The sequence below is a fragment of the Callorhinus ursinus genome, unplaced genomic scaffold (genome assembly GCF_003265705.2).
Source record: "Callorhinus ursinus isolate GAN/ISIS: 27379988/994484 unplaced genomic scaffold, GSC_fseal_2.0 scaffold1, whole genome shotgun sequence".
NCBI lineage: Eukaryota > Metazoa > Chordata > Mammalia > Carnivora > Otariidae > Callorhinus > Callorhinus ursinus.
Genome location: NW_027397063.1, coordinates 112,034,537 through 112,061,133, shown reverse-complemented (window position 1 = coordinate 112,061,133; position 26,597 = coordinate 112,034,537). Strand labels below are relative to the sequence as shown.

General features: G+C 39.8%; 1 protein-coding gene across 9 annotated transcripts in view; it reads left to right on the top strand.

Annotated features, from left to right (window-relative positions):
- The window catches only part of CLSTN2 (calsyntenin 2), a 631,223-nt gene that overhangs the window by 229,010 nt on the left and 375,616 nt on the right, over positions 1 to 26,597 (top strand). For 5 of the 9 annotated variants that reach the window (XM_073899377.1, XM_073899357.1, XM_073899364.1 and 2 more), the window contains 2 exons: positions 5,826 to 5,948; positions 14,736 to 14,856. In XM_073899377.1, coding sequence (XP_073755478.1) covers positions 5,928 to 5,948; positions 14,736 to 14,856 — 142 coding nt within the window. In that variant the 5' untranslated portion in view covers positions 5,826 to 5,927. The remainder of the gene's footprint in view (positions 1 to 5,825; positions 5,949 to 14,735; positions 14,857 to 26,597) is intronic. The other 4 variants (XM_073899332.1, XM_025881463.2, XM_073899341.1 and 1 more) reach the window with 1 other exon arrangement.

The following is a 26,597-nucleotide window of genomic DNA, read 5'->3' as shown; positions in this document are numbered from 1 at the left end:
GTCCCTTGAGGATAAGAACTTTGTTCTTACCACATTATAAATTATATGTAAAATTTATACATAATAAAATTCTGCCTTTTGAAATGTGCACATTGCTAAGTTTTCCCAAAGGCACACAGAAATGTAACCCCACCACAATCAAGATACAGAACATTTCCGTCATCCAAAATTTCTCTTATGTCCCTTTACAAGCAAATCCTACCCCATCCCCCAGATCCTGGCAACCACTGATCCATAATCTGTCCTTATACTTTGGCATTTTCTAGAATGTCATGTGAATGGCGTCAAATAGCATGTAGTCTTTTGTGTCTGACTTCTTTCACTTCATTTCACCAGAGAAATGCTTTGGATATTCAGTCATTTCGTTGTATGGATCAGTAGTTGATTTCTTATTACTGCTGAGTAGATGTCCATTCTATAGATACACTGTAATTTGTTTATCCATTCACTAGATGGCCATTTTATTTTCCAGTTTGGTACTCTTCTGAATAAAGATTCTATGAACATTTACATACAAGTCTTTTTGGGTAATTTATGTTTTCATTTGTCTTGGGCAGATCCCAGGAATGGAACTGCTGAGTCATTTTATAAGAAATTGCCAACTATTTTCCAAAGTGACTCTATTATTTTACATTCATACCAGCAGTGTATGAGAGTTTCAATTGCTTTACATCTTCATTAGAACTTGGTATTGTCAGTCTTATTTTAACCATTCTAGTGGTGGTGTGGTGACATCCAATTGTGGCTTTAACTTACATATCCTTGTTAGCTACTAACGTTGAGCATCATTTCATGTTCTTATTTCCTCTGATAACAGGTCTGTTCAAATATTTGCTGCCCCCCCCTTTTTTTACAGATTATTTTTCTCATTATTGAATTGCAGGAGTTCTTTATATGTTTCTGGATATAAATCCTTTGTGAGATATGTCTCACAAATATTATCTCCCGGTCTGTGGCTTTTAAAAAAAATGTTTTCTGAAGAGTGTTTTTCAAAGAATAGAAATTCATAATTTTATAAATTTTGATGTATCAGTTTTATCTTCTATTCATTGCTCTTTTTGTCCCTTCTGATAAACCTTTGCCTAACTCAAGGACACCGAGCTTTTCTTTTATGCTTTCTTTTAAAGGTTTCACAATTTTTAAGGCCTACATTTAGGACCACGATCTATTTAGAGATAATTTTTGTGTATAATGTGCAGTATAATTGAAATTCTTTTTTTTAAAGTATGGATATCCAATTTTTCTCAGCATAAATGAAAGACTATCCTTCCCCTCCATTACATTTTCTTGGAAAGTTTGTCAGAAATTAATTGACCACGTGTTTGTGTGTCTTTTTCTGCACTCTTTCTTTTTCTGTTGATCTGTATGTCTATCTTATGTTAATACCTTACTCCTTGATTAGGGTAGCTTCATAATAAGTTTAAAATCAAGTAGTGTGAGTCTTCTAACTTTGCCCTTTTTGTTTCAGAATTGTTTTGGCTATATCAGGTTTTTTCATTTTCATATAAATTTTGGAATTAGCTTATCCATTTATAAAATCCTACTATTATTTTGATTTGGTTTGCATTGATCAATTAGGGAAAAATTTACATTTAACTATCTTGGCTCTACCAAATCATAAACACTGTCTATCTCTCCATTAAGACTGCTCCAGGTCCTCTTTAAATTCTTTCAGCAATGTCTTATTAGAGTCTTTGGTGTACAGATGCTACATGTATTTTGTGAAAGTTATTCCTAGGTATTTCATGGTTGTTGATATTATCATATTAGCGTTTTTTATTTAAATTTCCAATAGTTTACTGCTAGTCCATAAAAATATGATTGATTTTTATATATTGACTTTATGTGCTGTGGTCTTCCTAAACTCACTTATTAGTTCAAGTAGCATTTTAGTAGATCCCATAGAATTTGCTTCACTGAGGATCATGTTCTCTGCAAATACAGTTTTACTGTTTAATTTACAATCTTATTTTTTTTTCTTGCTTTACTGAATGGGTTAGAACTTCCAGTACAGTATGAATAGTACAGTACAGCGTAAGAGTGGATATCTTTGTGTATTCTTCCTGCTCTTAGGGGAGTGCATTCACTCTCTAACCATTAAGCATGATATTAGCTATAGGTTTCTACAAAAGTTCTTTATCAGGTTGAGGAATTTCCCTTCTAGTCCTCATTTGCTGATTGTTTCGATTATGAATGGATGCTGAATTTTGTCAAATGTTTCTTTCAGGAGCTCTCCTCCCCATTTTACCCTCAATCCTTAAGCTGTTTTTGCATATTTAAGGTGCCCATAAATACTTGTTGAATGAATGGAGCTGGGCTAAATACTTCTGAGGGTGCAAGGCCACACTTCAGCCACTCAGAAGCATGAAATGGGCTTAGGGGAATTTAAGAATATTTGAATGCCTATTCACGTCAGAGGTACTAGATTTGCCTAAATGATCTCATGCAATTTTTGCAACATTCCTATGAAGATAAGTATCTCCATTTTACAAATGAGGAATGAGTAATAGATGGAATGATTAAAAAGCTGTAATATGGTTGGGATGTGGGGGAAAGGTCCTGTGTTTCATAACTCAATAGAAAGAAAAAAACAATCATTATGTTCAGAAAACAAAGAATATACAAAGGAGGATGGCCTCAAATATTTCAGTTATTTGATGGCATGTCTGGATATAGAGAATGTCACCTGTGGAATGACAGTTGAACCTTGCATAATACTTAGCTCAGCCATGAACAAAGGTCTCATAGTCAAAATAATGTAAATTTAGTTATTGGTTTGCAACCCTGATGATTTGATCTATAGACAAAACAAAGATTTGATTTTGCTTACACATAAAAATGCAAATGTTTATCAACTTTGACAAAGAAAAAGTCAAGAAAGATCTGAGATAAGTTAGAAGATGGGAGAAAAATAAGGAATTTGTAAGGAATGTTAACACTCTTACAGAAAGGGAACATTTAAACCCCTCTGAGCTTCAGTTCCTCACCTGCAAAATGAGATATAAAATCTTATCTGATGGGGTTATAGTGAGGATTAATGAATGTATGTAAAATGCCTAATATGTATGTAAAATGCCTAATATGGAATAGGTACTCAACTAAAAGGAGAAAAGGGTGGCAGACCTATGATAGAAGGAAGTAAACCCATCCCCACTCATGAGGGAGAACCTCAACTCTAAGGTCTATGTCACCTCTCCTGCTGACACTGTCACTGCCAGAGAGCAGGGTGGTGAATCTGAGTAATGAAAGGTTAAGGGCTGTGTGTCCAGCCCAGGGCATCTGAATGACATGACAACTCTGCCAGTGGTATCATTTTCCCCATGTTACAGTTGAGGGAGTTGACACGTAGAACCAGCCCTGACGTGGCTAAGCCAGGCCTGAAACCCAGCAACTGTGACTCTAGATTTGGTTGCCTGACATCGAGTCAAACGCTATAGCAAATCTGAAACACGGGATGAGCTTGTGGCATATCCTCTATACACATTTCTAATGAATAGGCCCCTAGGTTTAATTAAAGAGGAAAAAAGATTAATTGTTTCTCCCAACAGCTGCAAATTATTTACATTGCATTTGTGTTGATGGCTAATAAAAGAGCAAAGGCGTGTGGGGACAGCCCAGGGTGGCTGTAATTCTTCCAGGGTCCATAATGAAGCACCAGTTTGAATGCCAGAATGTGAGCGTGGAGGAGCCTGCTGTCCCATTCAGACTTGCAGTGGGCAGAGCTTCTCTCTGCCCTGGGCATGATCCAATCCGCAGAAATGGATCTCAGGAGCCAAGACCTGAGAAGAACAAGGCATATATCCCCGCCGCACTAAACTGACTCTTGATTAGCTCATGATTGCTGTGGAACGGCTGAGAAGGAGCAAAATGGTGGCTAGCTTGAGGCTACCGCCAATCCTAGAGCAACTTTTAACTGACCTTTAGAAGCATGATGGTGGGGGAAGGGGACAGGAGCCACGGCAGCAGAGCTGTTCTCAATTTTATAAGCTCTTGCTTTGCAGTGGCTCCTGAAAATTATACACTATAATATGCATATATATTATAATGTATGTTATATATTATAATGTGCATGAATATATATTGTAATATGAATCTGTGTGTGTGCACATGTGTGTGCTTTTTGGATATCACCCAGTATGAGAGAGTTTTGGTCTGCCCAATTATTAGTTTTTAACCCTGTGGCCATCTTGGGAAAGCCACACTTTGTGAAAGTGGTTTCTTCATCATTTTCATAATGATCACACCTACCTCTTAGGTTGCTGTGGGGAGCATTATGTGCACGATACCATCTTTTAAACTGTGAAGCAGGGTGTGAGAATTGGCATCAGGACACCCTTGATTATTCTAGGACTCTCTCTAACCTATTGTTTTGTTTTTAAAACACCTACTCTGCAATCAGATTTGTGTGAGTGTATGTGGGGGAATAAAAGAACATACCAAAGAGACCACAGTTGAGTAATCAGATTAATATTTGAGATTATTTTTAATGCGTGTGTTGAGGATGAATTGGAGTGGAATAGGACTTCTTACTGGAAGACCAGTCAGGGGGCCACTGCAGCCTTCCAGAGAGGGGACGGCTGGGCCTGAACAAATCTCGAATTGGCAGACATGGGGTATTCACATAGGAATATTACACCAGCCCCAGCACAAGTTTTATTTAAGTTCCCTACCCTTCATGAGTGCCTGTTGACCATAGTGTCTTGTATTTGTTTGCTAGGACTACATTAACAAAGTACTACTAACTGTGTGGCTTAGAACAACAGAAATTTATTGTCTCACAGTTCTAGAGGCCAGAAGTCTGAAATCCAAGTTGTTGACAGATCCATGCTTGGTCTGAAGGTACAGGGGAAAGACCTGTCCCAGGCCTCTCTCCTGGCTTTTGGTAGTTCCTTGGCTGGTGGCAACAGAATACATGGCATTCACATGTGTGCACGTCTGTCTCTGTGTCCAAATTTCCCCTTTTTATAAGGACAGCAGTCATTTTGGATTAAGGCCTGCCCAAATGACTTCATTTTTACTTGATTACCCCTATAAAAACCCTCTCTCCAAATAAGGTCACATTCCAAGGTACTGGAGGTTAGGGTTCCAACCTATCTTTTTTTCTGGGTCACAGTTCAACCAGTAACATTTATTTGATACGCATTTTAAGTCTGTTAATTTTCCGTTAGATAATATATCATTTACCTGGTCAAATTACTGAAAAACTACTTAAATTGCTAGGTAATTCAGACTGTTAAGATAGACACAGTTTTTATATGATCAGAAAATATTCAAATGCCTGTTGTATCTTTACACATATGTTGGTACTTATACAGATAGGTATGTATAAAAAATGCAGTAACAATTTGTAATGATGGATCAGATTAGGTTGAGGTCAGAAATTCAAGCACACATCCATGATCTGCTGCTAGTTTGTTGATTGATAATGGACTTTAACCCTGAAACATCTATTAATAGATAGTAGCATTGAAGAGTTAAAGCTTGTCAGTTTTTAACAGCAGCTATCTACACTGGGCATCCAGAAATAGAAATAATGGGATTTTGGTAAGGTGAAAACCCCATGGTCTCAGAGCCCAAAAATGTGTTTGAGTCTCGGTGCTGCCCTTTCTTTGTGCTCACATGAATTGTTGAACTTCTCTCTGAATCTCACTTCTCTGGTTACTGAGGTGTAAAATGGGACTAACTAATGCTCTATGTCTCTCATGCGGTTGTTGGATGAGAGCCTATGACTGGACAAATGTGCAATATTAATAATATTATGGATTAGCTATTCAAGTGATGATCTTGAAAGTCAATCTTTGTTTTGTTTTTCCATTGTGTTCTAGTCAACAAGCACAAACCATGGATCGAGACTTCATATCACGGAGTCATAACTGAGAACAATGACACAGTCATTTTGGACCCACCACTTGTAGCCCTGGATAAAGATGCACCAGTTCCTTTTGCAGGTGAGATGATGGTGTACTGCGGTTGGGCTTGGCTCACTTTGGAGGTGTGCTGGGAAGCCTCCACAGAGCGCAGGCTCGGGCTATCTATAGCTGTTGTCATCCCCTGTGCATCTCACAGATCAGCCTGTGATTTCAAAGCTGTATGTGTCTTCTGACCGCTGGTGTGGTTCTGATATCTGGTGTGGTTCTGATTTCTGATTTATGTTTTTTTTTTTTCCCTTGGTATTGCCTCCAGTGCAAAACCTTTATTTCTTCTTTTGAGAGATGGTATATTGCTGAAATGGCCTCTAGAGTTGGAAAAGCTGGGCTAGTAAGTTCCATAGGGAAATAATTTTCCCTCTAGAGAGATGACCTGTAGACGATTAAGTATGTGACCCACTGTCCCAACTACACATATATCATGGACAGGTGAAGACTTATAATTTGGTAGATTGGCAAGAGAAAAGGTGGGGAGGGAAAAGACCAGGAAATATTTGCTAAGGATAGGACAGGGCTGTGCCCTTGAGCTTCACAGTGGGTGTGGCTTTTGGTGGAGGAATCAGAACACAGTGCCATTTTGCCCTCTGCAGCTTGTGGCTAGAGAGTCTTCTCATTATCATCAAGATTATGACTACTTCCCTCTCAAACTTCCTGCAAGGGCCAGGTCTCAGGAAGGGTGTGTGAAGAATATGGCTGTCTCATGTTTCCACAGATTTTGGCAAAGAGAATAAGATGGCTGATGGTAGGGGGAGGAAGGAATGGACAAAGAATTTCTAAAGATGCCTGCATCATGAGTAAGATTGTTAGCATTTTATAACTGTCAGGAGAAAGACAGGAAATTTAATGAAGGTTTTCAAGATTTCTAGAAGATTGCTTTATGATAGATGGGTGCCAGGCTGAGGTTTTCACCATGATGAAGTCTATTTTTTCTGACAGTTTGTCTGCTACATTATGAGCTATTTGGGCAGAAAAAATTGGCTCTTTCACACATCTAAGAGATAAGCTCTATGAAGGCCCTTTTTTCATTACGGAGCATTGTAAAGTAAGGAATGAGGGGGTGGGTTAAATGGGGAAATTCAGCATTATGTGAAGATAAACCCATAAGCATTCTTGCGGCGCATGGGGAAGGTATCTCGATTCTCAGAAGAAGGCTTTATCTTTATTTTATGTAGAATGATAACCACCAAGGGCACCTAACTGTGACTTCCATGGTGTTTAGAATTAGGATATTTCCATACACCTTCCAGCCATCCTCAGAGGTCCCAGCTCAACCAAATTCCACTTGGAAGTATGAATCCCATGCTGTCTTTTCCACAAAAGATGAGTTGTCTTCCCCAGACCTTCTTTGCCAACCTGGGAATATTCCAGTGCATCCCCTTCTTGGACATAACTAGATGATACTAGGGTTAATCAGCAATTCTTAACCTCTAGAAATGAGATTTTAAAACAAACACTAGCAAAACTGTTTCGGTCATGGAAATGTTTGGTTTGGAATGCACTGTGTGCTTAACAAAATAGAGACAGTATTTAAAAAGTGGGAGATTTAGGACAAAAACACAGGATTCTGGTTTATCTTGACGAATGAGATTGGAAATACAGGGCTAAGTCATGGCTTCCCTCTTGAGACTGAGCACGGGCTCCTGGCTTCCCTCAGCCCCTTCTCTACAGCCTGTGTGCAGAGGTCTTCCCACCAAGCAGGTCTTCTTGTTCACCTTTCTTTTCAAGTGTGTGACTCCTCTTTAAAACATAACAGAAAAAAAACAATGACATATTAAACAGGAAGTAAATGTGTGCCATTAAGTCACTTTAGTGTAGTGAAGCGAACACTTTAAAGATGAAGGATGTATCTGATTCTTCATTATGTCGACCCTCAGCATAGCCCTGTTCTCCAATAGTGAACTAGGAAATTGAAGTTGTTGAGTAACCTGTCCTACAGTAAAATTATAAGCTCCTTAAGGAACAGACCGAAATTGGGGGGGGGGCAATTTAAGCAAATCTGATATTTAGAAGTTTGGACTTACAAAAGATTACTTATTTTCCTTGGTTATGGGGCTGCAGAACAATTAATAATTTCACCTCAAGATTCAACAAAGGGTTTCTAAATCATAAATCCATCAAATGCCTTTAAACTTAAGGTTGTATTCTGACCATTCGATGTGCCCACTGGTTTTCAGACACATCTGGAAATGAAGATTTGCTTCTAAGCCAAGGCCTGAGTAGTTATTTCCATCTGAAGAAAATTTCTATGCTCCTCTTGGTATTTGCAGCTGCATGAAAAAAATCTAGCTTAATGCATCAAAATATAATCTTCCAAGCTCTTAAGAGTAAAAAATAAAGGTGCTTTTTGGAATGGTCAAAGCTATTTTTCTCAGTGTTATTTATGATCAGCTCTAAGACAGGACACAGGCACTAGCCATTCATCCATGCTGCAGACGTTTATTTTAAAACATTTATCTTAAAAAGAAAATACTGAAGATTTATTTCAGATCCCTATCATTCTCATAAAATTGAAAAATTCATATCTGCCAGCTCCATCAGTTCTGGAAGTCAACTGCAGATTTTAGTCCCCCCCTTATCAACTGTTCTTGTATTGTGTGTCAGTTTTTCTACCCCTTTCCCACTGGTCTTTATTTCCAATTTAGTCTGTGAGGTGATTTGTAAGCTTGCTGGGAGATGGTTCCATCCATATCATTTTTTCCCTGTCTAATTTCTTTTGTGAATTCCCCTTTTAAAAAATTTTTTAAGAAAAATTTCCTATGTAAAATAGCACTCATTTGAATAAAAGTCATGATCACACTTTGCATATAAATGCAAAATTCAGGGATATAGACTAGCTTTTACTGTATATTTCTTGATTGTGACAATAAGTGTTTATTGTAGAAAATGTGAAAAATATAGTGAAACACAAAAAAGTATGAAAAATATGTTTTCTTACCCCCAGAGAGAGCCTCTGTTAACACTTTAGAGTATTTCCTTCTAGTCATTTTTCTAGTCTTTTTTTTTTTTCAAAAATTGTGATCACACCTCATATTCAATTCTAACAATTTATTTTTCCCACTAAACTAATGAAAATATGCCATTTATTATATATTATTCTGTAGCTGATTAAATGACTACATGATATCTTTCTCAGTGAATATTCTGTAGCTTACCATTCTCTTTTTTTTCTAGCTTTATTGAGATATAATTGACATATAACATTGTGTAAGTTTAAGGTGTACCATGTATTGATTTGATAAACTTCTGTTTTGCAAAATGATTACCTCCATAGTCTTAGCTAACATCTCTGTCATCTCAAGTAATCACTATTTCTTTTTTGTGGTAAGAACTTTTTTTTTTAAGATTTTATTTATTTATTTGAGAGAGAGAGAGAATGAGAGAGAAAGCACATGAGATGGGGGGAGGGTCCGAGGGAGAAGCAGACACCCTGCTGAGCAGGGAGCCCAATGCGGGACTTGATCCCGGGACTCCAGGATCATGACCTGAGCCGAAGGCAGTCGCTTAACCGACTGAGCCACCCAGGCGCCCTTGTGGTAAGAACTTTTAAGATCTACTCTCTTAGCAATTTTCATGTATATAATACAATGTTATTAATATAATCACCATGCCATAAATTAGATACACCATGCCATAAACTTATTCATATTATCACTGAAAGTTTCTACCCTTTGACAACACCTCCCAATTTCCTCCCACCCCCAGTCCCTGGTAACTACCATTCTATTCCCTGTTTCTGTGAGTTGGGCTTTTTAAAGCCAATTTCACATAGAAGTAAATCCACATATAAGTGATATTATATATGTGATATAAGTGATTCCACATGTAGATGCCATATATAAGTGAGATCATGCAGTAATTGTTTTCCTGGGTCTGGCTCATTTCACTGATCATAATGCCCTCAAGGTCCATCCATGTTGTCACAAATGGCAAGATTTTCTTTCTCATGGCTTAATAACATTCCACTGTATATATACATCACATCTTTTTTATCCGTTTTGCCATTGACAGAAACTTAGGTTGTTTCCACATCTTGGCAATTGTGAATTATACTGCAATGAGCATAGGAATGCAGATATCTTTTCAAAATCCTGAATTTATTTCCTTTGGATATATATCCAGAAGTAGGATTGCTGGATCATATGGTATTTCTATTTGTAATATTTTTGAGGAATCTCTATACTGTTTTCCATAGTGGCCGTACCAGTTTGCATTCCCACCATCAGTACACAAGCGTTCCCTTTCTCTGCATCTTTGCCAACACCTATTTCTTTTTGATGAGAGCCATTCTGACAGGTATGAGGTGATAGGCAATTTGTCTGCTGCAATTCTTTTTTAATATAATATGTCTACATTTCTGATTCTATCATTTGGATGGGTTTCCAGAATTGAAATTAATTGATCAAACATTTTAAGATTCCAGAAACAGGGCACATGGATGGCTCAGTAGGTTAAATGTCTGACTCTTCATCTCAGTTCAGGTCTTAATCTCAGGGCTGTGAGTTCAAGCCCTGCTTTGGGCTCCACGCTGGATGTGGAGACTACTTAAAAAAATTAATTAATTAATTAATTAATTAAATAAAAAATAAAGTTCCAGAAACATGTTCAATTGCTTTCCAGAATAGTTGTATAAGTTTGCAGTCCCATTCTCACCACACTAGTTTCATTCCCTAACTCCTGTATGGCTCGTTCTAATGGTGTGATTTAGTGACCCATGTGGTAGAATCACCAATAACAGTAGCCTCATCATCTTCATCTGTAAAATAATACAAGCTTTCCAGTGTTGTTATTTTGATTAAATTTAAAGAATAACTATGACGCATGTTATAATGATTCAAGATAGAGTAGAAGCTTAATAAATTCAAGTTTTGTTTTGTATTGTTTTTCCATATCCTTTTCTCTGCCCATTTAGTAGAGGAGATAACCAACTCAGAGAGAGGCCAAGCAGCTTGCTCAGTATCCCAGGGCAGGCCAGCCACGGGGCTGGGACTGCAGCCCAGGGACTTTTACCACTTGTTCTGAGTTCTTTTTCCCAGTGATGTAGCCTTTTGATCCCTGCCTCACCTGATTACTAGAGGTGTCAACTCTCAGTCAGTGAATCCTCCCTCAGACCTCAGTCAAGTCCATTAGACCTAACTTAGTTCTCAACCTAGTGTCTGAGCCCCATGGACATGACCTTCTTAGAGAATCAGATCCAGGAAAATCCTTAAGTAATAATGAAAATCTTGTCCATTGCATGGCAAAAAATGATAATGAAAGCAAGCTGGGCACACTGTGAACTTATTAATTTCTACATGAGCCCCACTGAGGCCTGTTAGGAAACTGTGGAGACTTTTAAATTTGAAGGGAATTAGATTGCCTTTCAGAGATAATAGAGCTGTTCATTTGTCTACATTGGGCCAGTCTGGACTTGTCTTTTGTGAGGACAGGGCAACAGAGAATGATCAGGCATAATTGGCTGGCTTCTCAGGCTGGGTGACTCTCTGAAGGCTGCCTGGAAAATTGCCTGGGATGTGATTTGGCCTGGGTTGATTAGCTGGTTGCAACAGAAGTTTCTCCCCTCTCTGTGGTTAACTCCACTCACCCTCCTTGTTCTGCTCAGAGTCTGCCCACCTTATCTTTGGACCTGCCCAGGGTCATTGTTTGTGCTTCAGGCACCCTAGGTCCCTGATGGCAGGGATCCTCCCCAAGGGTTTGTGCAGCCCCTGTGTCTTATGGTAGGAAGAGAATGAGGGTGTGAACAGCCACAGGCTTGACCTGCTTTATATTCAGTCTCTGCCATTTGCTAGCTGTAAGGTCTCGGATAAGTTACTGAACTCCTCTGAAGGACAGTTTGCTAATATTTAAAATGGGGGTAAACACAGTACCTACCTCTAGGTTAATATATGGGTTAAATAAGATACTAATGCTGAGTGCCTAGAGCACTCCTGGCCACCAGTAGATGTCCAGTATGTCTCAGTGCTGATAATCTTAGCAATGGTAAAAATGAGAGTAATCACAGTAAGTGTAATTCTTAGTATCATCAATAAGCCACAGTGTTTTATTCATTTTAGGCTGATTACAGTTCTGTGATTATAACCTGTGATAATGATGTTAAAGAAAGGAGAAAAGTGAGTTTGGTGTTTGTTCTAAAGGCTTAATGCCATCATCCATCAAGCTATGTTGCCCAGACTGATGTGGCAGTGAGGAGACAATAAGTTAAATAATGTAGGCAAGTTGTGAATTGTGCTGAACTCTATAAATATTACTTGGCAATATGTTTCCTTAAATTGCACCTATAACCTGTCCCTATGGAGTAATTAGTTGCAAGATACACTTTTAGATTACTGCAAACCATATGCCCTTTTATTATAAACACACACACACACACACACACACACACGTGCCAGGTGTGGCACACAAAATTGTATCCAAGCCTCACACCAACTCTGTGGAACAAAAAGGTCAGCTATCATGATTCTGTTTTGCAAAAGAGGACATCGAGACTTAAAAAAATTAAGTAACTATTCAAGGTTACCTAGCTGAGGACGGCTCAGCCCTGTCACTCAATTCCAGATGCTCAGACTCCAAGTCCTCTGCCAGTTGTCCAGTGTGGGGTACATATCTCATTGGCAGTAGAAGATCTACATGGTACCTGGACATAAGGTCAAAGAATGCTGAATCCCATGCTAGGTCATTCCCTTTTAAGTTCTTCTTCAGCCTCTCTGATTATGTCAAGGAGAAAGGCAGCTTGGGAGGCTCAACACCTCTCAAATATTTGCTAATGTCTCTTTTTGACAAAGAAGGAACAAGCTCTATCTCAAAGCATTCCATAGACAACACTGATGAGGTAGAATTTTAGTACAATTCTGTTGTATTTTATTTAGATTCCTTTTTCTTTTTTTGAGACAAATGTTGTTGGCTTTTCAGCTTTTTTAAAAAAATTCATTTGGGTTTTTTAAAACCCCAATTTTTGTTTTGAGATTTTATTTATTTATTTATTTATTTATTTATTTGAGAGAGCAAGAGCTCATGCGCCTTTATGTGAAGGGGGTGGGGTGTGGGCAGAGCGAGAGGAAGAGGGACAAGCGGACTGTGTGCCTAGCGTGGAGCCTGATGAACTCATGACCCTGAGATCATGACCTGAGCCAAAACCAAGAGTCAATGTTTAACCCACTGAGCCACCCAGGTGCCCCTAAAACCCCAATTTAAAGAAAAATGTAAATAAATAAGTAGGTAGTTCATGGCAGTGGCGAAAACCATGAAGAGGTCTATGATTGAGTACCAAGTAGAACACCATAATCCCCCCTGGACCTCATTCCCCACCCATCCACTGCAGGACTATCCACCGTCTTCAGTCTGTCCTGCCCCATGGCTCTCTGAGCTCTGACTCTGGCAACAGGAGAGGCATCTGTGTTGGCCTCACAGTAGATGGGACTTTGTATTCCAGCTCGTTTGTGTGGGGGTCAATCTTCTGGGCCAGAGGAAAGGTGCCTCCTGGTGTCCCACCCTGGTATCTGAGCATTCTTGGCCTCACCTAGAAATCAGTTTGTGGCAGTCCTTGCAGAGAACTGTGGGTTCTCTGGAATCCACAGTCTGGATTACAGCCTTGGACCTCACAGAAATAGAATCAAGAATGAATAGGACCAGAAAGACATGGACCAATGTCTATTCATTAGAGTACATGTGAAAATTATGAAAAGGATTAAGGAATAAAACAAAATTAACCCACATTCCAAGACCCTGCTAGACCATTTTCTATCCATATATAGATATGTAGTTCTTATTAATTTGGACCATCGTATACATGGTTCAGAGTTTTTGTGTTTTCATTTTTCATAGACCTATTCCAAGCTGGCCAAAATATATTTTAAAATATTACTTAAGAGTAGGATACATAATTATATATCGTATAGCCCCATCATAGTTTATTTAACCATTCCATCATTTTTATATATTTAGGTCATTTCAGTATTTTTCCACTTAAAAAATATAACATTACCATGGGCAACTTTGTTTGAAATACTTTTCTTAAACAAACAGGAGTCAGGGTTTCATGTTTATGGTTTAGTTCATAGATAGTAAAAAAAAAACAGATGTGTTCTATTTTCAGTGACAGATTGAGATTGTGTTGTCAGATGTTTTTGCTGATATGAACTGTGATTGCCCAATTTTTGAGCAGATGGTGGGGTTCAGAATAGATGGGAAAGGAAGAACTGGACTGACTCCCACACCCGTCCGCAGCCTGTGGCAGAGCCCTCAGTGCCTGTCCCCGCAGGCTTCGGGCCTCCATCCCTGTGATGAATTCTCTCCCTCACTATAGTGACTGTTATCTCAGGCTTTCCAGTTGTAGGCAAGGTGTGATTTGAGAATTCAGCAGGGTAATACAGAAGTTGCTTTAGAGCTGGGGAAAATGCAGAGCGAGGACATAGCAACCAGTAAATAAACCAGAAGACCTGGTCAAGTTGATGCTTGTGTCCTCTGTGGAGGGTGGCCATGACAGCATCCATTTGTAGTCTCCAGGAGCAACAAGGCCTGTTGAACCACCTGTGGTCCTGGTCCCGGTGGTGGTGGAGGAGGGATCTGCCAGGCAAACTAGGAGAAAGAAAGAGCTGGTATATCCATCACTCTGAAATTAAAGTATTGAATTGGCTCTGTTCTTGGCACTCTATCTTCCACCAGTTTGGCAACTGCCAACCTTGACAGTGACTGATTGGGGTTGGGGGCATATTTAGATCCCTTTCTTGGTTATCTCTCCATGAGCACTGCATTCACTTGTGCTTCCTTTTCACACTTTTTACTCCTCCCTCCTATCTGCTGATGGCCAAGAAGCTCAGGAGGCAGATCTCAGCACTGGACAGGGCCTTCCATATAATCCTTGGGCTCGTGGAGCCTGGAGCACAAAGCGCTGGCCTTGCTGAGAAGAGGAGTGAACATCTGTCCTACCACAGAGGTAGTCGGTGGCCCCTTTCTGTGGTTTAGCTGGCTCTGCTGGAGGAAGAATAAGGAGCTTCCCGGCTTCGCTGCTGCCCATCAGTTTGGGGTCTTTGCCCTGAATTTTCTTTCTTCTTGTTAATTATCCTCTTTCTTTGCCCACCCCAGACTTGCTCTCAGTGTCCCTAAAGCTGTCTGCATATTGCCTGCCACCAGGCCTTTTTGTTCTGGTTTTCATTTCTCTCATTTTGAAGGCCATGTGTATTTTTGCTGTATGGCAACTCAGTCTAGGTTTGTTTAGGATGGCCCATCTCGTCTGAAGAATTCCACTGTCCACCTCTTCTCCATTATGTTCCATGTTTAATCCCGGTGTCCCAGGCCCTTCCATGGAAGCCTAGTTGCACAGGGTTCTTTGGCAGCAGCTGGGTCCCCTGTGAGTATGGTCACGTGAGCTCCTCTTGTGGTCAGTGTCAGAGGCGGGCACTGAGGGGGACATCTCCTCAGGATGGCTGGAGGAGGGCCTAGGAGCCAGAGTACAGAAGAAGGAGGGCAGGAACAAGAGCATCCCAGATAAATGCTCACAGCAGGGGCTGGGCTCCATAGTCTAACTGGAAGTAAGAGGCTATTCACCAGTACCCCTGACCTTCTCATTGAGAGGACTCTGGCAAAGTCCTGCTCCTGTTCAAACTAATATCTAAGGGAGACCCGGTGTTCCCTGTGGGTCATTTTCTGTCAGTTAGGCTGAAAAGTGAGGGACATTCAGGGAGTCAAACCATGCTGGTTTTCCCAGGACTGGGGGTTTCCTGGAACATAGGACTTCCACTGCCATAACCAAAAAGATCTTGGTAAACTGGAGTGAACTGGTCACTCCCCAGGAAGGATGTGGAGGTCTAGGATAGAAAGTGCCAGAAACTGGCACTAGATGGCCTGAGAAAAGCCCTTGAAGGTAGGAATTTCAATTCTTCTGGAATTCTGAGTTAATGGCAGTATTATACTAAAACAAGATGAAAAGTGAACAATGAAATCAATAATAATAGCAGGACTGGTGCCAGCCCATATGGTAACTGTGAAAATTAGAAACAGGTGCACTTTCTTACATATGGACGCTCTCCCACATTAGAGCACACAGTGTGACGAGTGGAGAAAGAGGTGGATTTCAGCTCCTGCTTGTCCCCTTGGTCTTACACCCTTGTACAAAAAAAAAAAAAACAAAACAAAAAACAATTTGCACGTAACAGCACTGAAAATTAACTAATATTTATCAAGCACTTACCATATACCAGGCACGGTACTAGGTATTTTGCACACACTATATCATTTAATTTTTATGACAATCCTCAGAAATAAGCATTATCATTGTTCCTATTTTATAGGAGAGACTGAGGCTAAATCAGATTATGTAATTTTCTCAGAACACAGTAGTAATGGTGAAATTGTAATTCTAACCAGATGTCTCAGTTAGGTATTGCTGTGTAACAACCTCTCCAAAACTTAGGAGCATCAAAAAGCAGCCATTAATTCTTTCTTGAGAGTCTGCCTGTTTATTAGACAGCTCTGCTAATGTGAGCCAGGCTCGGCTGGCCCCTGGGCTTGTCCAGGTATCTGTGGGCAGTTGGTGAGTAGGCTATAGGCTGGCTGGTCTAGAGTGGCCCTGGCTGGGGTGACACTATTCTCTCCCATGTGTGCTGGCCCAAGCATGTTGGCAGGCGAGGCTGAGTGTCTCCCTGTGGTGATCACAGAAAAGCATAAAGAGCGCAGATATGTGCAAGCACTTTGGCAAGCTACTTGGAACAAGTTTGTCTCACTGGCCAAACAAATCACATGGCCAAGCCCAGAGTCAGTGTAGGAGTAGACTACCAAGGGCAAAGAGGGGTGACAAGTTGGGGTCATCAGTGTGGTGTGGTCATTCTATCACAGCCTTCCCTTAGGCCACAACTATTCACACCTCTTCCTCATGTAGAATATGCTCACTTTATTTTAGAATCCCCAAAAGTTGCATCCAATCATGGCATCTGGCTTGCAGCCTAAGACAGGTCTAGATCAGTTCTCTTGCTCCAGAGCCCAATGAGTTATCGTCTACCATCTACCCTCCAGGGAAGGGAAAACCTCAACAAGCTCCCTTTCAAAGAGGAGAAGAATGGGAGGCATGCAGCAGTCACTGGGCTGGCCTGTAGCAATCCTGATATCCCGCTAGAGAAATGGTGCCATGTCCCTCCATTTTGACGGTCTTTCTTAGGAGTGGCTCCAAGGCCACTGTTCTCTACTACTCCCTGTTAACCACTCTTCTCTTTCACCATCATTTGGTTCTGCTCCATCCCAAGCTAGTGGACTCAGCAGGAGTGGGCACAAGGTCCTAGCCTCAGTCCTTCGTGTCTCTGACTCTGTCCAGCCTTAGCGAAAGACAATGGGTCAAACCTAACTCCAAAGCCAGAGTTCCTTATACAATAAATCAGGAAATACAAAAAAGTGAAACAAAAAACACACCTTTATTTCTATTGGAGAAACAATTCAGAGGATATAGACATCAAAGCTCCAAGCCTGAACACATCCTGAGGTATCGGGTACTCCAAATCTCTGGCCTGATTTACAAATGTGATGCAAACACGTTTATGGTCCTTTCCCACTCACTGCCCCGATGGCCAAATTCTAGGCCACGAGATCCAGACCCCCCTCCCTAACTGTGATTGGGCCTGAAGTGGGCACCTGGCTCAAGGCAGCCAATGAATAAACTCCTTACAGCCTGTGTGACTTGCTACCTGGATAGAAAAGGCCACGCAGGCCAATGGTCTTCCTATTTGAGTGCTAAGGGAACATGGGGGAGTGTGGGGGTTCCGAATGAAATTTCTGTAACACATGCAAATCACAGTTAAGAGCCCTTGGTCAGCAGACTGAGGTGTTGCAGCTGGGCCCAGGGAGAAGCAGCTGTGCCTGGAGGGAAGGGTCTAAGTGTTTCCTCTTGAAACTGTGGCCTCCATTCCCAAGTGGTCCTGGTGTGCAGGTGATCTTGGATTTCCATGAAATTATTCTCATTGTTGTACTTTCATTTCCACTCTCTGCTGAGATGACTATGTCTCTATCCCTGGAAATCAAAGAGGCCAAATGAAAACCACCTGTTAATATGGTTTTCCGTATTGAGGACAGGGGCATTGAGCTACAGGAGAAAATAGAGCCCAAGAATGTTCAGGTAAGGGGGCAGCATAGTTAAGAATGAGCAGGGAATTTGAAAGCATTGAAGAAATCCTCTTAAAAAGCCATAACCGGTGATCATCACAGTGAAATCAATGATGACTGAAAACCAGCTCCAACAGTCAGTAATTGGACCGTTTAATAGCCAAGCTTAGACAAATTAATACCGATTCAAATCCCTTGTCCAGAAGCCATTTCCACAGCTTACAACAGTGGCCATATTGAATAGGCCTGGAATCAGAGCCCATCACAAATATTAATTATGAACATGAATATGTAAGGTCAATGGTTTTACTTTAATAGGAATTTGGGGCCTATGAACGTAAGTCCTAAATGTCTTAGACTTGTTCGAGATTCCAAAGCAAAGAAGAGGAGTGTAGCAGGCATTTATAGTTCATTCTGCTTGGCATTGTGTCCAGTGTGAGATCACTGAATACCTTGGCGTGAATTCAGAGCTCGATTTTATTATCTTGTAGCTGCCTGTAATCACAGATGAGGCATCAAAGGCCAGCTGTCCCCCATGAACCTTGACAGTCTATATAAACTAATTACTTTTTTATGAGCCATCCTTTCAGAGGTTTGGAGAGAGAGCCTATTAAGCCAAGTTCAATATGATCTACAAACTAAAAATTATTATTATTTATCTAAGTTCCAGCTGAGTGCTATGGTAAATGACATCCTCTGTAATGATTAGTTTGGGTGGCCATGGACTTCATTAAAATACAATACTTTGTGTTGTTTTTTGTTTCGGTTTTGGTTTTTTTTCTTTTTTTCTTTTTGGTGGAAAGGTGAATGCCAGTGTGGCAGGAGTTCTTCCTGCACATTAATGATACAAATAGCAAAATTTGAAAGGCAAGGAAGAAAAAAAACACAAGTTTGGGAAGTGAGGGTACATTAGCAAAAGCCCCTCTCGTGGCTCCACAAGGCTGTGGATTGCAAGGGTAAAGACTGTGTATGCTCTTTGTCCCTGAGTCCACTGCACAAAGAGCACCCCTTGGTCCTTTCCCTTTTGGTGTGCCTCTCTCTCGGAGTCCCTAAAGAGATGGGATAACAGATAAAACACCGCAGCCTGCCCTTACACCACCCCACGTGGTGCTGTTCCCAGTTGTCTGTCACGTTAAGTGACACCGTCTATGCCACTGTGCCTCACATGCGGTGGGCCAGCCGGACCATTTGGGGTGTATTCTATCCCAGCCTCTGCCACTGGGTGCTCCATCTCTACCTGCCTCCAGATGCTTACTGCTGTGATGCTCTCTTTCGTGTCCACTATGACGATGACGGGCCCCGGGTCAGCCCACGTGGCACTCCCCTTCATCACCTCCCTCCCTTCCCAGGAGGAAATGGCTTTTTTCCTCTTCTGGCCAACTCTTGCTCAGGGGTTCCCATAGAAACGTTGCTTGGACTCCCAGTACTACAGTTCTTTGTTTTTACCATAAACTCCTCCCTTTCCAGAGACAGATGGGGGGTTCCCAGGCCGTAGATATAAGGGATGGGTTCACATACCAGCCCTGGAGCTGTGCTGTGATAAGTAATATTCCGCTCAAGTGCTCCCCACTGACCTGCCCTTGACTGTCTGAGTTCCTTCTTTTGTAGTTTCATAGTATTACTTTCCTCTGACAAGCAAACGTTCCTGTCAGTTACGTGATTTCCGCGGACGCCCTCCACTCGTCCCTCCTCTCATCCCCACACACCGTCCATCAGACGTCACTCCATGTGTCTGAACCTGATTTATGGAGAGGGTCCTGAGCCACATGCAAGCCAGTGTGAACAGCCAGATAGCAGGGGAATAGCAAGAAGGACCATGTAATTCCACATGCCCCATATCAGGATCATGTCCACCCCACCAGGACTCCTGCAGTGACAGCATGTAAAATAGACCCTTGTCTCCGAAGGGGCATCCTCGTGGTTCCCATGATCAGTTCTTTCTTTGGCCATGGGACTTGCCACGCTGTGCTTCAGTTGTCTATCCATGCCCCTGGCCCTCTCATTGGTCTTGAGTCTGAATCCATTGTGTGTGCCTAGCACCTAGCACTGTAGGTGTTCAATTAAAGTTGGTGCAATGAATGATCGATATTGTCTTTCGTGCTTAAGCTAACCTATCACCTTCTCTTATTGCTTTTGGTGTATTTGCTCCTGGATTCAGCTGCGTTCTGCTGCACTTTTAATCTATTTGTCTGTTCCTCATACCAGAGTGAGCTTGTTTATCCTTGTATCCTGGCATACAACCTAGCTTAGAGGCTCCTAGTAAATATTTGCTAATTTGAGTTGAAAGGACCGAGTGGGTTCCCAACCTACAGCTAACAGCATGGGGGTAGACATGGGGAACATTGGTGTTCAGGGAAGTCTCATCTGGTGCCCACTTTGCACACTGCAGGGGCTAAGACTGACTCCTGGCGGCCCTCTGACGTGATTGGGAGCAAATCTACCCCACCTAGTGTGTTTCCCAGATCACTACTCCCACACTCAATGTAGCCAGTGCAGGAAGAGGCCTGGTTTAGGGAGATCTGGATACTAGAGGGGACAGTGGTGATCCAAAGAGATTCCCTGTGGTGGTGGAAAGTTACCTTACCTAAGGGAAGAGGCAGCTGCCACTCAGTGTTGGCTAATTTCTTTTAAGAAGGTTGATTTTTTAAACATAAAATTATTTTCAAATCATGGTGATTTGCATCCAGTTGTAAGAAATAACATGGAGGGACCCTGTGTACTCTTTACCCAGTCTCCCCCAGTGATAACACCATGGGAAGCCATAGTACAACATCACAACCATGATATTGACATTGATTGTCAAAATACAGAACATTTCCATCACCACAAGGATCCTTTATGTTACCCTTTTATAGCCACACCCACTTTCCTCCCACCCACACCCTCCTTAACTTCCTGGCAACCACTAGTCTGTTCCCCTTTGAATGATTTTGTCATTTCCAGTACGGAATCATCATTTACCCAAAGGATACAAACAGTGGTCCAAAGGGGTACCTGTGCCCCAATGTTTATAGCAGCAATGTCCACAATAGCCAAAATATGGAAAGAGCCCAGATGTCCATTGACAGATGAATGGATAGAGAAAATGTGACACACACACATACACACACACACACACACACACAGGAATATTACTCAGCCATCAAAAAAAAATCTTACCATTTGCAATGACATGGATGGAACTAGAAGGTATTAGACTAAACAAAATAAGTCAATCAGAGAAAGACAATTATATGATTTCACTCATGTGGAATTTAAGAAACAAGACAGAGGCTCATGGGGGAATGGGGGGGAATAAAACAAAATCAGAGAGGGAGACAAACCATAAGAGACTCATAACCCTAGGAAACAAACTGAGGGTTGCTGGAGGGGAGGTGGTTACGGGAATGGGGTAACTGCTGATGGGCATTAAGGAGGCACTTGATGTAATGAGCCCTGGGATACAACTGAAAAATTACGAAACTCTACCTCTGAAACAAAAAATAAAAAAATAAATAAATGGAATCTTCCAGTGAGCAGCCTTCTAGAATTGGAACTTTTTTCACTCAGCATCATTTTCTGGAAATGCATCCAGGTTGTTGCCTGTATCAATAGTCTATCCTTTTTATTGCCAAGCAGTGTTCCATGGGATAAATGTACCACAGTTTAACTATGCATCCACTGAAGGACATCTGGGTTATTTCCAGTTTTTAGTTATTATGAACAAAACTAACTGTAAACATTTGAATACAAGTTTTTGTGTGAAAATAAGTATTCACTCCTCTGGCACGTCGAGGAGTAGAATTGTAAGATGGTATGGTGGTTGCATGTTTCATTTTTTACGAGACTGCTAAGCTGTTTTCCAGAGTGGCTATTGCCATTTTACTTACTAGCCATCAGCAATGGGATGAGTGATAGAATTTCTCTGCATCCTCACCAGCATTTGATGTTATTCCTGTTTCTTATTATAGTCACTCAAATAAGTATGTAGTGTTATTTCATTGTAGTTCTAATTTTCATTTCTCTAATAGCTAATGATGTTAGATATCTTTTCATGTGTTTATTTGCCATATATATATATCATATTCCACGAATTGTCTCTTTTTGTCTTTTGCCCATTTTCCAATTGGATTGTTTGTGTTTTTACTGTTGAGTTTTGGGAGCTCTTTACATGTTCTCTTTTTTTTAAAAAAATTTTATTTATTTTTTAAATTTTATTATGTTAATCACCATACATTACATCATTAGTTTTTGATGTAGTGTTCCATGATTCATTGTTTGTGTATAACACCCAGTGCTCCGCGCAGAATGTGCCCTCTTTAATACCCATCACCAGGCTAACCCATCCCCCCACCCCCCTCCCCTCTAGAACCCTCAGTTTGTTTCTCAGAGTCCATCCTATCTCATGGTTCATCTCCCCCTCTGAAAAATGAAGGGGGGGGGAATCTTTACATATTCTTAACACTCACTAGTTCTTTGTCAGATATCTGGTTTGTAAATATTTTCTCCATCATGTAGCTTGCTTTTTATCCTCTTAACATGGTCTTTCTCAAGGCAAAAGTTTAAAATTTTGTTGAATTCCAATTTATCTTTCTATGGATTGGGTTTTTGGTGTCCAGTTTAAGAACTTTTTGCATTGCCTGAGATTTTAAAGATTCTTTCTAATGTGTTTTTCTAAAAGTTCTATAGTTTTACATTTTATATTTAAGTGCATAACCCATATTGAGTTAATTTTTGTATGCAATTACATTAGGTTGAGATTTCTCTTTTTCCTTTTTCTATCTCCTCCTTCTCCTTCTTTTTGCCAATGGATATTTAATTACATACTATTTGTTGAAAAGTGTATCTTTCCTCCATTAAATTGCTCTTGTACCTTTGTCAAGAAAACTCAGTTGGACATAGTTGTGTGTGTCTATTCCTGGTTCTCTTTACTGTTCCATTAATCTATATGTCTACTGCTGCCTCAGAACTACACAGTCTGGATTACTACAAGTATATAAATCTTAAGGTTGGATGAATGAATGACTCCCAATTTATTTATCTTTTCCAAAACTGTTTAAACCTTTTTAGTTCCTTTAACTTTCCCTATAAATTTTAGAATAATCCTGTCTACTTCTACAAAAAGTCCTGCTGAGATTTCAACACGAATTGAATTAAACTTGTTTATCAATTTGGGGAGAATTGACATTTTTACTGTGTTGAGTCTTCCAATCCATGAACATGCTATCTCTCTCTATTTGTTTCAATTTTCTTTGATTTTCTTCATCAGTGTTGTGTCGTTCTTAGCATAAAAATCCTGCCCGCTTTGTTAGATTTAGACCCAAATATTTCATTTTTCAGTGAGACTATAAATGGTATTGTATTTTTAATTTTGTGTTCATGTGTTCATTGTAACTACAGAGAAATACAATTGCTGTTTTTTATGGTTATGTTTTTACGTTTTGCATCCTCCAACCTTGCTGGACTCCTACATAGACAATCATGTCATCTGCAATTTGAAACAGTTTTACTTCCTTTTATTGTCTTACTGCACTGATTAGAAATGAGAGGTTTTCTTGCCTTGTTCCAGATCTTAAGGAAAAAGATTCAGCCTTTCACCAATAACTATAATGTAACCTATAGGGTTTTTGTAGATGCTCTTGAGCAAGTTGAGGTAATTTTCTGTTTCGAGGTTTCTGAGAGGTGTTTTTTTTTTTTTTAAATCAAGAATGGGTATTGATTTTCTCAAATTCTTTTTTTCCAGTATCAATAATTTTTCTTCTTTGGTTTGTTTATATAGTGATGGATTGATTGATTTTCATATATTGAACCAACCTTGCATCCTTAAAACAAACCCTGTTTAATCATAGTATATAATTCTATTTATAAGTTGCTCCATTTTATTTGCTAAGAATTTATTCAGGATTTTTTGTCCATTTTCATGAGGGATATTAGTGTGTCAATTTCTTTCTTTGTATTGTCATTATCTGGTTTTGTATCAGGGCAATACTAACTTCATAAAATTAATTGGGAAATGTTCCCTCCTTTTCTGTTTTCTCAAAGAGATCATGTAGTATTGCTGTTAATTTTTTTTTTAAACATTTGGTAGAATCCTCCAGTGAAAACTTCTTTGGGGCACTTTTGAAATTATAAGTGAAATTTCCTTAATAGCTATAAGGCAATTCAAAGTATCTATTTCATATTTGGTAAGTAGGGGTAGGTTGTGTTTTTCAAGGAACTGGCCCATTTCACACAAGTTAACAGATGTATGTATATAGAGTTGTTTTTAGTATTCTCTTATCATCCTTTCAACATCTACAAGGGTCTATAATGATATATGCCAGTTCAAACACAATATTGATAATTTATGTCTTCTCTTTTCTTTTGGCAGACTTGCTAAAGGTTTGTCAATTTTATTCATCTTTTTGAAGAACCAACTCATTTCACTGATGTTTTTCACTATTGTTTTTCTATTTATTTCTTTGCTTTTTGTTCCGATTTTTATTATTTCTTTCATTCTACTTGTTTGGGCTTGTTATTCTTTATCTAGGCTTTTGAGGTGGGACTTTGATTATTGATTTGAGGTATTTTCTCTTTTCTAATGTATGCATTTACTGCTATAAATTTCTCTCTCAGCATCTCCTTCACTGTGCCTACAAATTTTGATGAGTTCTATTTTTATTTAGTGAAGTGTATTAGTTTTATTTTCATTGAGAATTCCTCTTGGAGTCATAGTTATTTAGAAATGTGTTGCTAAATTTCCAAATGTTTGGAGACTTTCCGGTTATCTTTCTGCTGTTGATTTCTATTTTGGTTCCTTTGTGGTCAGAACATACTTTGTATGATTTTAGTTCTTTTAAATTTTTTGAGGCTTGTTTTATAGCCCAGGATCTATCTCAGTCATTACACGTTCTGTGGGCACTTGAAAAGAATGTATATTTTGCCATTGTTTGGTAAAGTGTTCTAAAAATGTCAATTAGATCCTGTCGGTTGATAGTGTTGTTAATTTTTTCCATATCCTAACTGTTTTTCTGTCCAGTTCTATCAGTTGTTGAGGGAGGGCCGTTGAAGTGGCCAGCTATAATTATGAACTTGTCTATTTTTCCTTTCAGCTCTCTTAGTTTTTGTTTCACGTATTTTGTAGCTCTGTTGTCAAGTACATACACATTTAGGATTGTAGGTCTTCTTGGTGGGTTGACCTTTTAATTATTATATATCATCACTCTCTGTCTCCAGTGATGATTTTTTGTGCTCTTAAGTTTACATTATCTGATATTAATATGGCCATTCTGCTTTCCTTTGATTAATTTTTATGTGATATATTTTAACCATTCTTTTACTTTCAATCTGCCTGTATCATTATATTTGAAGTAAGTTTCTTATAGATGGTATTTTGGATTTTAAAATTTACTTTTCCAATCTGCCTTTCAAATAGTGTATTTAGATCATTTACATTTAATGTAATTATTGATATGTTAGGGTTTAGATCTGCCATTTTTGTTTTCCTTTTCTTTTTTTTTTTTAACCAACTGAACCACCCAGGTGCAGTGCTTGTTTAAATTTTTTTTTAATTTTATTTTATTATGTTATGTGAGTCACCATACATCATTAGTTTTTGATGTAGTGTTCCACGATTCACTGTTTTCATATAACACCCAGTGCTCCATGCAGTACATGCCCTCCTTAATACCCATCACCGGGCTAACCCATCCCCCCACCCCCCTCCCCTCTAAAACCCTCAGTTTGTTTCTCAAAGTCCATAGTCTTGCATGGTTCGTCTCTCCCTCTGATTTCCCCCCCTTCATTTTTCCCTTCCTTCTCCTAATGTCCTCCATGCTATTCCTTATGTTCTACAAATAAGTGAAACCATATGATAATTGACTTTCTCTGCTTGACTTATTTCACTAAGCATAATCTCCTCCAGTCCCATCCATGTTGATATAAAAGTTGGATATTCATCCTTTCTGAAGGCTGAGTAATATTCCATTGTATATATGGACCACATCTTCTTTATCCATTCTTCTGTTGAAGAGCATCTCAGCTCTTTCCACAGTTTGGCTATTGCGGACATTACTGCTATGAACATTGGGGTGCATATGGCCCTTATTTTCACTACATCTGTGTCTTTGGGGTAAATACCCAGTAGTGCCATTGCTGGGTCATAGGGTAGCTCTATTTTTAATATTTTGAGGCACCTCCACACCGTTTTCCAAAGTGGCTGTACCAACTTACATTCCCACCAACAGTGTAAGAGAGTCCCCCTTTCTCCACACCCTCTCCAACACTTGTTGTTTCTTGCCTTGTCAATTTTTGCCATTCTAACTGGTATAAGGTGGTATCTCAATGTGGTTTTGATTTGAATTTCCCTGATGGCTAATGATGATGAACATTTTTTCATGTGTCTGTTAGCCATTTGTATGTCTTCTTTGGAGAAGTGTCTGTTCATGTCTTCTGCCCATTTTTGACTTGATAATTTGTTTATTGGGTGTTGAGTTTGAGAAGTTCTTTATAGATCTTGGATACCAGCCCTTTATTTGCAAATATCTTCTCCCATTCTGTGGGTTGCCTCTTTGTTTTGCTGACTGTTCCCTTTGCTGTGCAGAAGCTTTTTGTCTTGATGAAGTCCCAAAA